Source organism: Rana temporaria, chromosome 6 (assembly GCF_905171775.1).
Source record: "Rana temporaria chromosome 6, aRanTem1.1, whole genome shotgun sequence".
Taxonomy (NCBI): Eukaryota; Metazoa; Chordata; class Amphibia; order Anura; family Ranidae; genus Rana; species Rana temporaria.
This window is the reverse complement of record NC_053494.1, coordinates 1,605,662-1,618,108: the sequence shown is the minus strand read 5'-3', so window position 1 is coordinate 1,618,108 and position 12,447 is coordinate 1,605,662. Positions and strand designations below refer to the sequence as shown.

Below are 12,447 nucleotides of genomic sequence, written 5' to 3'. Positions count from 1 at the left end.
AAAGGAAGATATTTAGGGGAAAAATAAAATTTTCTTTATAACCCCTTTCAGTAATTTGTATGGAATGTGTTAATAATAACAAGAAAAGGCAGGAAAAAAGATCCCGGCAGCTAGCAACAATAGACCACCCCAGCAACAATGGACCACCCCAGCAACGATGGACCACCCCAGCAACAATAGACCACCCCAGCAACAATGGACCACCCCAGCAACAATGGACCACCCCAGCAACAATGGACCACCCCAGCAACAATAGACCACCCCAGCAACAATGGACCACCCCAGCAACAATGGACCACCCCAGCAACAATGGACCACCCCAGCAACAATGGACCACCCCAGCAACAATGGACCACCTGCAACCATACCCCTTCGACAGCCAGCATCAATAGACTTTTCAGCAGCCAGCAACAATAGACCCCTCCCCTCAACAGCAGATCCCTCCCAGCAACAACTACCCCCCCCCAGCAACAGAAGCCTACTACCAGCAACAACAGATCTCCCACCCGCAACAATAGACCTCCCCCTCTGGTAAAAAAAGATCCCCTCTGGTGACAACAGATCCTCCAGCTGCCAGCATCAATAGATCCTGTAGCGCACCCCTTGCCATTACATACAGTACATTCAGTGCTGGAGGTGCCCCCACATTTCCACAGAAAAAAAGGATATAAAACAAATGGAAATGCTTTTACTAAATAGAAATTGTAACATTTCCATCACACTTATTAGAGAAAGGAAAACATGCATCTGAATTACATTTTTTTTATAAGATAAGATCTACTTTTTTAAAGTATAACTAAAGGCAAAACTTTTTTTTCCCCTGCCCCAAAACACCCTTCCCTCATGTTGAGGGCATGCTGCCTGGTACAGTTCAGGAGGGGGCGCTTGCTAATCCTCACCCCCTTTCCTGACCTACCAGGTTGCGTGCTCGGATAAGGGTCTGGTATGGATTTTGGGGGGACCCCAGCACCGTTTTTCCGGCGTGGGGGTTCCCCTTTAAAATCCATATCAGACTGAAGGGCCTGGTATGCTTATGAAGGGGGAACCCATGCCGTTTTAAATAAAAAATTGGCATGGAGTCCCCTTAAGTATTGGGGTAACAAAGCTGGGTCCCTGGTCATTGAAGTCATACTTCAAGTCACAGGACAAGGTCAGATTCACAGTCGTATGACGGTTGCGGCAAAATCGTGCGACTTTGGAGTAGCACAAGTGTGAAAGGGGCCTTACTCTATCCAAAAAGAAAAAAAAAGTGTTGCCTGTAGTACTACTTTAAGTCTCTGTGTTCCTCCGGCTTCTGGTCCAGAATCTTCTCAGAATGATCCTTCTCAGCTTGTTGCTGGCCTGGAAGATGATGGCAGCCTCGACCAATGGAGATGATGACAGAAAAGCCCAACAGGCCATAGCTATTGGGTCTGTCTGCGTTGTGGGTCTTCCAATAAAATACATCAAACGATTAATAAAGAAGGAGGTGAACATGAGAAGTAAGAAGAAGATTGTCCTCAGTGCCGTGACATGAGCCTGAAGATTTGGACGTGTTGATCCCAAGTCGTTATTCTTCACCCTCCAGACGTGTCTGAGCAGAAAGGAGAAAGTGAGGACCAGACACAGAAGACTAAGGCAGAATGGAAGAACGATGCCTAGGATGGTCATGGGCAGAAAATAAGGAAAACTGATCTGGTAAAAAGGACTGGTAGAAGAGGTTTTAACCGTGCTGTTCTCAGAAGACTGGAAAGTACTGTCTACATTCAAAGTCCAGATGATCAGGACATTTATAATGAACATCCCAAGTGCTGTCAGGAATAGAAGGTGACTCAGGAAATTGGACACAATTCTCTTTATCCAGAAGAAGAACCCATAGCTGAGATTGGTGATGCTGGTACAGTAATGAGCCGAGAGCCAGGCGGTCAACCAGTAGTTGTAATAATTTAGGAAGTAAGTTGATGCTCTAAAGAATATATATACTCCTCTAATGTATACGACTTCCGGAGCAAAGACAAAGAGCATTCCCTGTAGACTCAGCACACACTGGAGGAGAATATTCACAATTCCCTTCCCCAGAAAGATCACATCGGAGGGACTCAACTTCCCTTTCTTTCTGATGATGTCCAGATTACCCATCACAATACAAGTGTTAGAAGGGATTGCCAAGACCAGTCCCAAGACTGAAGTGATTAAATAATAGAAAAAGTGAAGAATGAGCATGTTTTTGATTTGGTGTGTGAGCTCCGGAGAAGAAATGACGGCACACGCCCGGTGAAAGCAGACGGAGTGATGAGGTTAGAGACTGAACTATGAAAATATTGTTCAGATTCGGCTCCCGGTAGACTTTGCATAATCGTAAGTGATGGATGTAATTTCAACACCGACATTTAAAGTACTCATTATACCGTATAAACCATCTGGAAATCATTTCCATTATATTTAACCACGTCGGGAATAGTAGCCGGCAGTTTTAGAACAGCTTGTGTTATGGTCAATGTACAATGCAGACCACATTCTGTACCTTGTCCCTCTTATCACAATAATGGAACTATGCTGCTAGCAAAGTTTTTCCTGACGAGATTCTTGAAAAGAATCTCTTGCCGCCCGAGTGTACAGACACTCCATTCAAAAGAACCGCTGTTCGTGGCAAGAACATGGTGACGTCATGCGCTCTTCACATTCAATGCCGACGCCGCCATCTTGCTGCACCCTACCTATGCCTAGGAAGTTACCGTGCATGCGTCAAAGTCATTTCGAGCATGCGTGGTTTTCCATGGAGACAGGTAAGTATACACACTCTCTGTTTTCCTGCCGAGAATCACGATGAGAAAATAGATAGAAAACGATTTTTCTCGTTGAGATTTTGAGCAGTTTTCTTGATGAGAAACCTGAAAGCCTCGTACACACGCTCGGTTTACTCAGCAAGAAAGATCTGCCAGCAGTTTTCTTGCTGGTTCTTGCCGAGTAAACCGAGCGTGTGTACGATTCTTTACACTAGGCAACAATTAAACCAAAAATGAAACAACTATATAAATAACATGTTTGTTCAGCAAAGTCTCCATCCTCCTTCAGTCTAATGAAGACCTCCAGGACCGTAGATAGCTGACATCCTTCTGTATATGGTGGGTTGTGAAAATATTTCTGGACCATCTCACTTTTGAGCCATTGTGGATCATTTGGGGCTGTGTCAATACCATCCCCATTTGGACCAGTGCACAAAGCAAGGTCCATAAAGATATGGGTGAGTGAGTTTGGGGTGGAGAAACTGTTATAGCTGCAAAGGGCGGGGCCAACTCAATATTGAACCCTACGAACTAAGACTGGGATGCCATTAAAGTTCATGCGCGTGTAAAGGCAGGTGTCCCAATACTTTTGGTAATATATGCCCGGATTCACAAAGCACTTGCGCCGACGTATGTCGAGATACACCGCGTAAGTGCACATATGCGCCGTCGTATCTATGCGCCGGACTCAGAAACTAAGATACGCCTGAAAATAGGCTTCATCTGACCGACGTAACTTGCCTACGCCGGCGTAGAGTGGGCGCATATTTACACTGGACATATTTGGCGCTCCCATTGATTTTCTATTCACATATGCAAACGAGGGAGATACGCCGATTCACGAACGTACGTCCGTCCGACGCAGTGCATGTAAAGTCATACGTCCGGCGTAAAGTTATGCCCCATAAAGGAGGTGTAACTCAGCAGCATCCATGCAAAGGGCTGCACCAGTGAACACAAGCCGACGTATTTTACGTAGTTTACGTAGGACGTGAATATGACTGGGCGTAGGTTACGTTCACTCCGTAGGCAGTGATACGACGTATCTTAGGCAATTGTTCCGACGTGATTGTGAGCATGCGCACTGAGATGCGCCCACGGGACGGCGCGTGCGCAGTAGGCAATACGTATCTATCAGGCGCTCGGCCCATCATTTGCATGGGGTCACGCCTCATTAGCATGGCTCACACCCACTTCCACTTACGCCGACTTACGCCTGAGAAACCCAGCGCAGTTTTGGGAGGAAGTGCTTTGTAAATTCAGTGCTTGCCTTTCTGCGCTGCATCGGCGTAGCGTAAAGGAGATACGCTACAGCGGCATAGTAAAGTCAGTCAATTTGCAGTAAAACGAAGTTTGGTGAAATTCTTCCACTCATCCTTGTCAGCCAGAACCTCGATGAATGATGAAACGATTGGAATGATTGGATAGGGATTCAAAATTTAGCCCAACTATAAAAACGATAAAAAGTAAACTCCAATGGTTTGGGGTCATTGTCGTTTTTTAGTTTTAGTTTCAGTTCCAGATTTTTAAATTAATGTTTTATTCCTTCTAAATCTATAATATTATTGTTGCATAAAAATTATATCTAATATTTTATAATTATCTATTAAAAAATAAATGTATTGGGGCGTGGCTTCACAGCCCATGTAGTCAGGCACTCTGTCTGCCTTCTTTCCTGGGAACCTTCTCTGTTACCCTGCTGGCACACATCCTGAGCAGTACGGTAATTCTTATTATTATTATTATTATTATACAGGATTTATAGGGCGCAAACAGTTTGCATAGCGCTTTACACCATGAGGGCAGACAGTACAGTTACAATACAAGTCAATACATGAGGGATCAGAGGTCCCTGCTTCTTATGCCGGGTACACACGATTGGATTTTCCATCGGAAAAGCCCTTGGATGTTTTTTCCGACAGAATTCCGCTCAAGCTTGGCTTGCGTACACACGGTCACACAAAAGTTCTCTGAAAATGAAGCTCAATGCCTCAAATTGTTTCCGAGCGTGCGTCAGATTTTTTTACATCGGAATTGCTACAGACGATCGGATTTTCCAATAGGAATTTTTTTCGTCGGAAAATTTGAGAACCAGCTCTTAATCTTTTGCTAGCGGAAATTCCCACAGCAAAAGTCCGATGGAGCCTACACACGGTCGGAATTTTCCTCCAAAAGCTCACCTCGGACTTTTGCTGGCGGAATTCCCGATCGTGTGTACTGGGCAATAGAGATTATAATCTAGAAGGGAGGGTCAAGTGGAACAAAAGGTAATAACTGTGGGGGGGGCTGATGGAGAAAATGAAAATAGTGGGCCAGATTCAGATAGAGATACGACGGCGTATCTCCTGATATGCCGTCGTATCTCTGAGTTCCGACGGTCGGATCTATGCGCCTGATTCATAGAATCAGGTTCCGCATAGATCTCCCTAAGATCCGACAGGTGTAAGTGACTTACACCGTCGGATCTTAGGCTGCAATTCCAGGCCGGCCGCTAGCTGGCGTCTCGTTTTTTTTACGCGATGACCGCCCGGCGCATTTTTTTTACGTCGTTTGCGTTCGGCTTTTTCCGGCGTATAGTTACCCCTGCTATATGCGGCGTATCCTATGTTAAGTTTGGCCGTCGTTCCCGGGTTGAATTTTGAATTTTTTTATGTTGTTTGCATAAGTCGTTCGCGAATACGGATGGACGTAATTTACGTTCACGTCGAAACCAATGACGTCCTAGCGACGTCATTTGGAGCAATGCACGCTGTGAAATTTAGCGGACGGCGCATTCACAGTTTGTTCGGCGCGGGGACGTGCCTGATATAAATGTTACACACCCCCTAGCCGCGGGATTTGAATTTCGCCGGGGGATTTACGATCCGCCGGGGCAACTTTAGAGGCAAGTGCTTTCTGAATAAAGCACTTGCCTCAAAAACTTGCGCCGGCGGATCGTAAATCAGATAGGTTACGCGGATCTAAAGATCCACTAACCTATCTGAATCTAGCCCACAGTTGTTAGGTGTGGGTAGAGTAGGATTCTTTGAAGAGAAGGGTTTTCAGGGATCGTCTAAAAGCTAACAGAGTAGGAGATAATCAAACAGATTGGGGTAAAGAGTACCATAGGATTCAAGAGCCTCTGGAAAAGTCCTATAGGCGAGCATGGAAGGAGGTGACAAGGGAGCCAGAGAGCAGGAGGTCTTGAGAAGAACAAAGAGAACGATTAGGTTGATATTTTGAGACCAGGCTAGTGATGTAGCTGGGGGGCAGAGTTGTGGATGGTTTTGTAAGTAGTTGTTAGTGTTTTGAATTTAATATGTTGGGCGAGGGATTGACCGAGAGGAGTAGCAGATACTGATTGGTTGGTGTGAGGGAAATTCACCTTAGACCACACTCTGGATCAAGTTAAGGAGTTTATTCTCGTACGAGGAGATAAGTTACAAAAAAAGAACAGATAATTGCCTATTGGTTCTGACCTCTGTGACCCGTGCAATAGGGCAGCATACATAGCGGTCAGTCTGATAGACGCCTATCTGGACTTGTCTGGTCTGCAAACGAGAAACTTGCATTTTATATACTTTTACAAGTCTCGACTTAGCCACCTTTTCTGGACAATGATTGGTTGACGTGTGTGACTGGGCTTAACCTTTATTTTCACGTCCTAGAAGTAGGTGTAGCTTAGCCTTACAAACTTAGATAAAAACAAAACTAACTGAAGTGATTTACGTACATTTCAATAAACTTTTAAGCAATCTTTTGCAAGTAGGCATAAATGATTATAAAGTAACCACCCAATTTCTCTAATGCCGCGTACACACCATCGGAAATTCCGACAAGAAAACCTTGTCTGTGTCTCAAACTTGTGTTGCATACACACGGTCACACAAAATTCCGACCGTCAAAAACGCGGCGACGTACAACACCACGACGAGGTGAGAAAAATTAAGTTCAATGATTCCGAGCATGCGTCGACTTGATTCTGAGCATGCATGTTTTTTTGGGTGTCGGAATTGCATGCAGACGATCGGAATTTCCGACAAGAACTTTTCCCGTCTGAAAATTTGAGAATCAGCTCTCAAATTTTTGCTGTCGAAAATTCCGACAGACAAAAGTCAGATGGGGCCTACACATGGTCGGAATTTCCGAACAAAAGCTCAGATCGAACTTTTCTTCTGTGTGTACTTGGCATAACAGTTGATAAGGTGGATGAGTCTGGCAGCATTCATGATGGATTGAAGGGGGTATAGACTATTCAGAGGTCAGCCAGTGAGAAGGGAGTTGCAGTAGTCGAGGTGAGAGATGACTAGGGAGTGAATTAAGAGCTTTGTTGTGTCATTGGTTAGGAAGGGGCGTATTTTGGAGATGTTGTTTAGTTTAAGACGGCAAGATTTCAGCAGTGATTGGACAGGGGGTTTAAATAAGAGATCAGGGTCCAGGACTACTCCTAGAACCTTGGTATGCAGGGATGGGCTGATAGTTGTGCTGATAGTTGTGCCATCAATTTAGTCAGAGAGATCAGGGGGAGGGGCGCTTGGGGGAAAAAAATATAAGTTTGATTTTGGTAAGATTGAGTTTGAGGAAGTGGTGTGACATCCAGACTGATATATCTGTTAGTAAATTAGTGTTACGTGAGGAGACGGAGGGGGGGGAGTGAGCGGAGGGGTAGAGAAATAGATTTGGGTGTGGTCATAGTAGAGATGGTATTGGAAGCCATGGGAGGCTAATGAGGTGGTTGTTTGACAGAAGGCCCTTTGTTTGAATCTTTATTTCATGAAACAAGTGAAAGCATTCATCTGATATCTCCATGTCATTAGGAAAATGGGTAACCAAAGCTCGTGGACAATTTGCATCTGTCAGGCTCTCATAACGAATGTTCTCGGCATTTGCAGAACACAAAGGCTTTAGCACACTGCAGGTACACAAGTCTCCAGAATGTCTTTGACTGTGGAGACCCTCGTGGCCGTAGTCAATGTCCTACAACTCGGGATGGGGCTTGCCTTGAACAGTTGCATTTTCGTTTTTAGCTTTCAAAACCTGAAGAACGGCCTCAGTGTCCATCCAACCAATCTGATCTACTCCATTAAGGGGCTGGTGAATATCTTCTTACAGTTGGTCCTGACGGCAGAAACTGTACTTAACATCCTTTGGCCCCATTTGTTTTTCATCAGGGAAGTACATTTAACGCTGGTCTTTCTGATGCTGAGCCCGATTTATTACAACTATTGGCTCACCGGCTGGCTCTGTGCTCATTTTTGTGTGAACATCTCCAGCTTCACTCATAAGCTCTTGGTTGGCTTTAAAAGGCTCCTCTCTTCGTTCTTGCCTCGGGTTCTTCTACTATCAGCAATCGTCTCATTTGTCATGAGTGTTCTTAACATCTGGGAAGTTCACAAAGTATCTCAGGAATGTCCTTCATCTAACACTACCCGGGATGCTGTCGTCTTTCTCATGCCCGCAGCATGCAGGTTGATGGCCACATTTCTGGGCTGCTGTCTGCCCTTCCTTCTAGCTCTGGTCTCCATTGGATGTACAACATCCTCCCTTATAAGACACATCATGAAAATGAAACAGAAGTTCTCTGGAAACTCTTGTCCCAACCTTCAAGTCCTCATCAACACAACAAAAACAATGATCTGGTTTCTAGCACTCTCCATCATCTCTTATATCATCGGGCTTGTGTTGATCAGTAGAAGTACAAATATCTCTTCAGATATGATGATGATGATCGGCTGCTTTTCAATCATGCCTTTTCCTTTAATAGAAGCTGCTGTCATTATTCACGCCATACCTAAACTGAGGAAGATGATTGTGGGAAAGGTCTGCCAGTGGAAACTGTGGTGTAAGGAGAATGGAAATTGCACTTAGTGGAAAAAATTCAACTGGTTTCATACACTTGCTAGGATGCATGGGTGCTAAACTCAATCAGGATAAAAATATTGGGGGGGGGCGGTTGGTTTCCTCTACAGCTCTCACAGTGTCAGAACCTGGATCGCCTGCAGGTTGGCACTGTGCTTTCTATAGCAGAAGGTTGTAGTTTTGGTGTCCACCAGCGGTGTAAGAAAATGGTGGGTGATTACACAAATAATAATAAAGACGTTGTACTAAAGGCTTGCCCAGGTCCATTCTTTCTGGACTCCCCATCAAACTGATAGAACTGCTATCACCGGACTTGTCTCTCAAATCCTTGACACAAACAGGATTTAACAACCTAGGGCAACTAGTATTCACATCAGGGGTACACCCATTCCCACATCTGCAACAAACATAACAAATCCCTGCTACGTCATTCTTCTTATACTTTAGAATTCGATCAATACTCTCTAAAATTGATCTCACAGATAAGGATTCTCCATTAGTTACTATCCTAAAATTCTACGAAACCCCTGCTCCGACAGTTAAATGAATCGCACTGGCATAACTAACCCCAGAAAAGGCAGATGGAAGGCTCCAACTGCTACACATGCCAAGAAGCTCAGATGAGGCTTGGGCCCTATGCGGTGGGTGTTCTTAGGGCCCCTATCTAGAAGGGAGCACTGGGCCTCTCACACATGTCTAGGCAGAGCACACACAGCAGGCAGTCCAAGGAGAGGAGGAGAGGAGATAAATCATTGACTCCCAGCCCTGGGACATGCAGTGCCTCGCCCCCGATTGATATGCACACTTGCCTATAGGTAGCACCAGTCCTGCCAGGGGGGGCACTTGACCCCCCTTGCCCCTACCTGCAAACGCCCATGGCCACAACTGTCTGGGTCTAGGGACAACACTGGATGTCCCAAATAGCTTTTCTAGAAAGAAGGGTTTGAAAGAACGTCCTTTGTTTGAAAATCTCTGTCATGCAACGAGTCAAATCATCCATCTGATATCCCCGTGTTATTAGTAAAACAGGTAACCAAAGCTAGTAGACGATTTGCATCTGTCATCCTCCAATAACGAATACCTCAGTCTTCACAGAACACAAAGCCATAGACGCTGCCTAGGAGAACGAGTCAACAGAATGCCTTCTGCAGTGCAGATCCTCCTGATCACTGTCGGTGTCCTACAACTCGGGGTGGGAACTTCTTTGAACAGTTGCATTCTGGTATTCAGCTTCAAAAACCTGAAGAACAGGCTCAGTGTCAATCCAACCAATCTGATCTACTCTGTCAAGGGGCTGGTGAATATCTTCTTGCTGTTGGTCCTGACTACAGAAAATGTAGCTACTATACTTTGGCCCAATGTATTGTTGAACAGGGAATTACATTTAACGATGACCTTTCTGATGCTGAGCCCGATTTATTACAACTATTGGCTCACCGGCTGGCTCTGTGCTCACTATTGTCTCAGCATCTCCAACTTCACTCATAAGCTCTTGGTTGGGTTTAAAAGATTCCTCTCGTCTTTCCTGCCTCGGGTTCTTCTACTATCAGCAATCATCTCATTTGTTATGAGTGTCCTGTCTATCTGGGAAATCCACATTTCTCAGGAGCCTCCTTCTACAAACAGTACCCAGGATGCCCCATCCATCTCTGTCGTCTACTTTATACCCAAAGCATGCAGATTGGTGGCGACAATTTTGGGCTGTTGTCTGCCCTTGAATCTCGCCCTGGTCTCCATTAGAGTCACAACGTCATCCCTTATAAGACATATGACGAAAATGAAACAGAACTTCTCTGGAAATAAAGGTCCCAACCTCCAAGTCCTGATCAACACAACAAGAACAATGACCCTGTTTCTCGCTCTCTCTGTCATCTCTTATATTATTTGTTTTGTATTTCTCTCAGGTACCTCTTCGTACGACACAATGATCATCAGCTTTCTCCCAATCATGACTTTTCCTTTAATTGAAGCTGTTATCATCATCCAGGCCGTTCCTAAACTGAGGAATATGGTTGTGGGAAAGGTCTGTGCTGGGACAAGGTGGAGCACTGAGATTGAAAACCGCACCTAGTGTGGGGAAAAAACATATTTTAGTACTGTACATTGTGTGTGTTTTCTCTAATTCCTTTCATTGAAATGAATAAATGGTCTATATAGGCTGCAATTGCTGACTTCCCTTTCTAAAAAAAAACATTTTGTCTAGAAGGAGCACAACATCAACTGTATAGATGAAAAAGAGGGGTGTACTGTGCTAATTCGATAAATAGTAAAGCAGCAACTAAAATGTTATACAATACTAATAATAATGGTCAAAGGAAGAGCTGCGCTGTTGTAAACTAAAATGTGACACTAGTGATAATGAAGTGCTAGATACCGTATTTTTCGCACCATAAGACGCACTCCCCCCCCCAAAATAGAGGAAAGTGTCCCTGCGTCTTATGGAGCGAAAACTGTGCAGGCTCCCCCCATCTCCGCCACTGTATCAGAATACAGACACTCTGGCTGGCTTTTTTTCAGCTGGAATACCCCCGGCGCTGTGGTCTGGTCCAGTCTCACTTCCTGTCTCTCTACACTACACTACACTATACTAAATAGAATGACAGAATGGAATGCCCATAGTCTTTAACTGCTGCTACAAACTATGTCCTCAGTCCTCCTTCTTAGCTGCTGCCCGAGTGTATCTGATGCTGAGAGCCAGCCAGAGGGGATGTGCATTGTAATGGCAGTGTTCTCCACTGCCTGAGGTGAGCTGGTGATAAGGGGGGTGGGAGGTGTGGGCTGGCATGGTATCCACTGTCCTTCACCTGAGCTGTTGTGATAGAAGAGGCTAAAGGGGTGTTTGTGTCTGCCCTGCCACCCTGAGCTGATCTGGGGGGGGTTGCTGTGTGTCCACCACCAGATATAGTGTAGCTGAGCTGATTTGATAGGGGAGCTGGTATTACTGTGTCAACCACCCACCTATAGTAGTAATATAATATTAAATATTTTAGTACATCATTTGGTTCAGAATATATTTTTTCTTGTTTTCCTCCTCTAAAACCTGGGTGCGTCTTATGGAGCGAAAAATACGGTAAATATCAATTAAAATGATCAAAATCTGCACATAATGCAAAGTGTCCATATAAACTTTATTATCCCCAGTGTTCAACAAATCCAATAGTCCACGAAAAAGTGCTGACAGGATAGTGCCTCCACCAAACAATAACACTGCCGCTTACCAGATGGATGTGATCTCTAATTATAGGAGATCAATATGTGCATATGGTTGATATCCCAGCCTGGGGTCTCTATTGGTAGCAAAAATCCCTCAGTGCGGTTCAATATTGCATAGAAGATGTCTCAAACAATGTAACAATCCAGGATGCACCACATAAAAAAAGGAAGGGACTAGCATAGCGTAAAACCCTTAAAAATATAATAAGTACCGTATTTTCCGGCGTATTCCTCCTATCACAGACGCCTTCTCATCCTCGGACGAGAGGACGTCCATGATAGGCGTAACACTGAACAGAGGCCCTGCTGGGAAAATTTGTGTTCCGCCTATCACAGGGCAGTCTGAGAAGAAGGCGCGGCTTTTAAATCATGGACGCTCGCAGCAGACGGAGACTGTCACCGGCCTGGAAGCCAGAATCTGCAAAACGTGAGTGATGGCACAGTGGGGGACAAGTGATGGCACAGTGGGGGGCAAGTGATGGCACAGTGGGGGCAAGTGATGGCACACTGGGGGCAAGTGATGGCAAAGTGGGGGGCAAGTGATGGCACAGTGGGGGCAAGTGATGGCACAGTGGGGGCATGTAATGTAATGTAATGGCACAGTGAGGTATGTAATGTGTTGTAATGGCAC

At 45.0% G+C, this 12,447-nt stretch overlaps 3 protein-coding genes across 3 annotated transcripts; 2 read left to right on the top strand and 1 right to left on the bottom strand.

Moving 5' to 3' along the window:
- Positions 1-1,269: 1,269 nt before the first annotated feature.
- LOC120942747 (taste receptor type 2 member 8-like) lies at positions 1,270-2,118 on the bottom strand. Its single transcript, XM_040355672.1, has one exon. It carries the CDS (start codon positions 2,116-2,118, stop codon positions 1,270-1,272), a length of 849 nt encoding a protein of 282 aa, XP_040211606.1.
- Positions 2,119-7,679: 5,561 nt separating this feature from the next.
- LOC120942746 (taste receptor type 2 member 9-like) lies at positions 7,680-8,612 on the top strand. Its single transcript, XM_040355671.1, has one exon. The coding sequence runs from the start codon at positions 7,680-7,682 to the stop codon at positions 8,610-8,612; it is 933 nt and encodes a 310-aa protein (XP_040211605.1).
- Positions 8,613-9,741: 1,129 nt separating this feature from the next.
- On the top strand, positions 9,742-10,674 carry LOC120942745 (taste receptor type 2 member 40-like). Its single transcript, XM_040355670.1, has one exon. The coding sequence runs from the start codon at positions 9,742-9,744 to the stop codon at positions 10,672-10,674; it is 933 nt and encodes a 310-aa protein (XP_040211604.1).
- Positions 10,675-12,447: the final 1,773 nt, after the last annotated feature.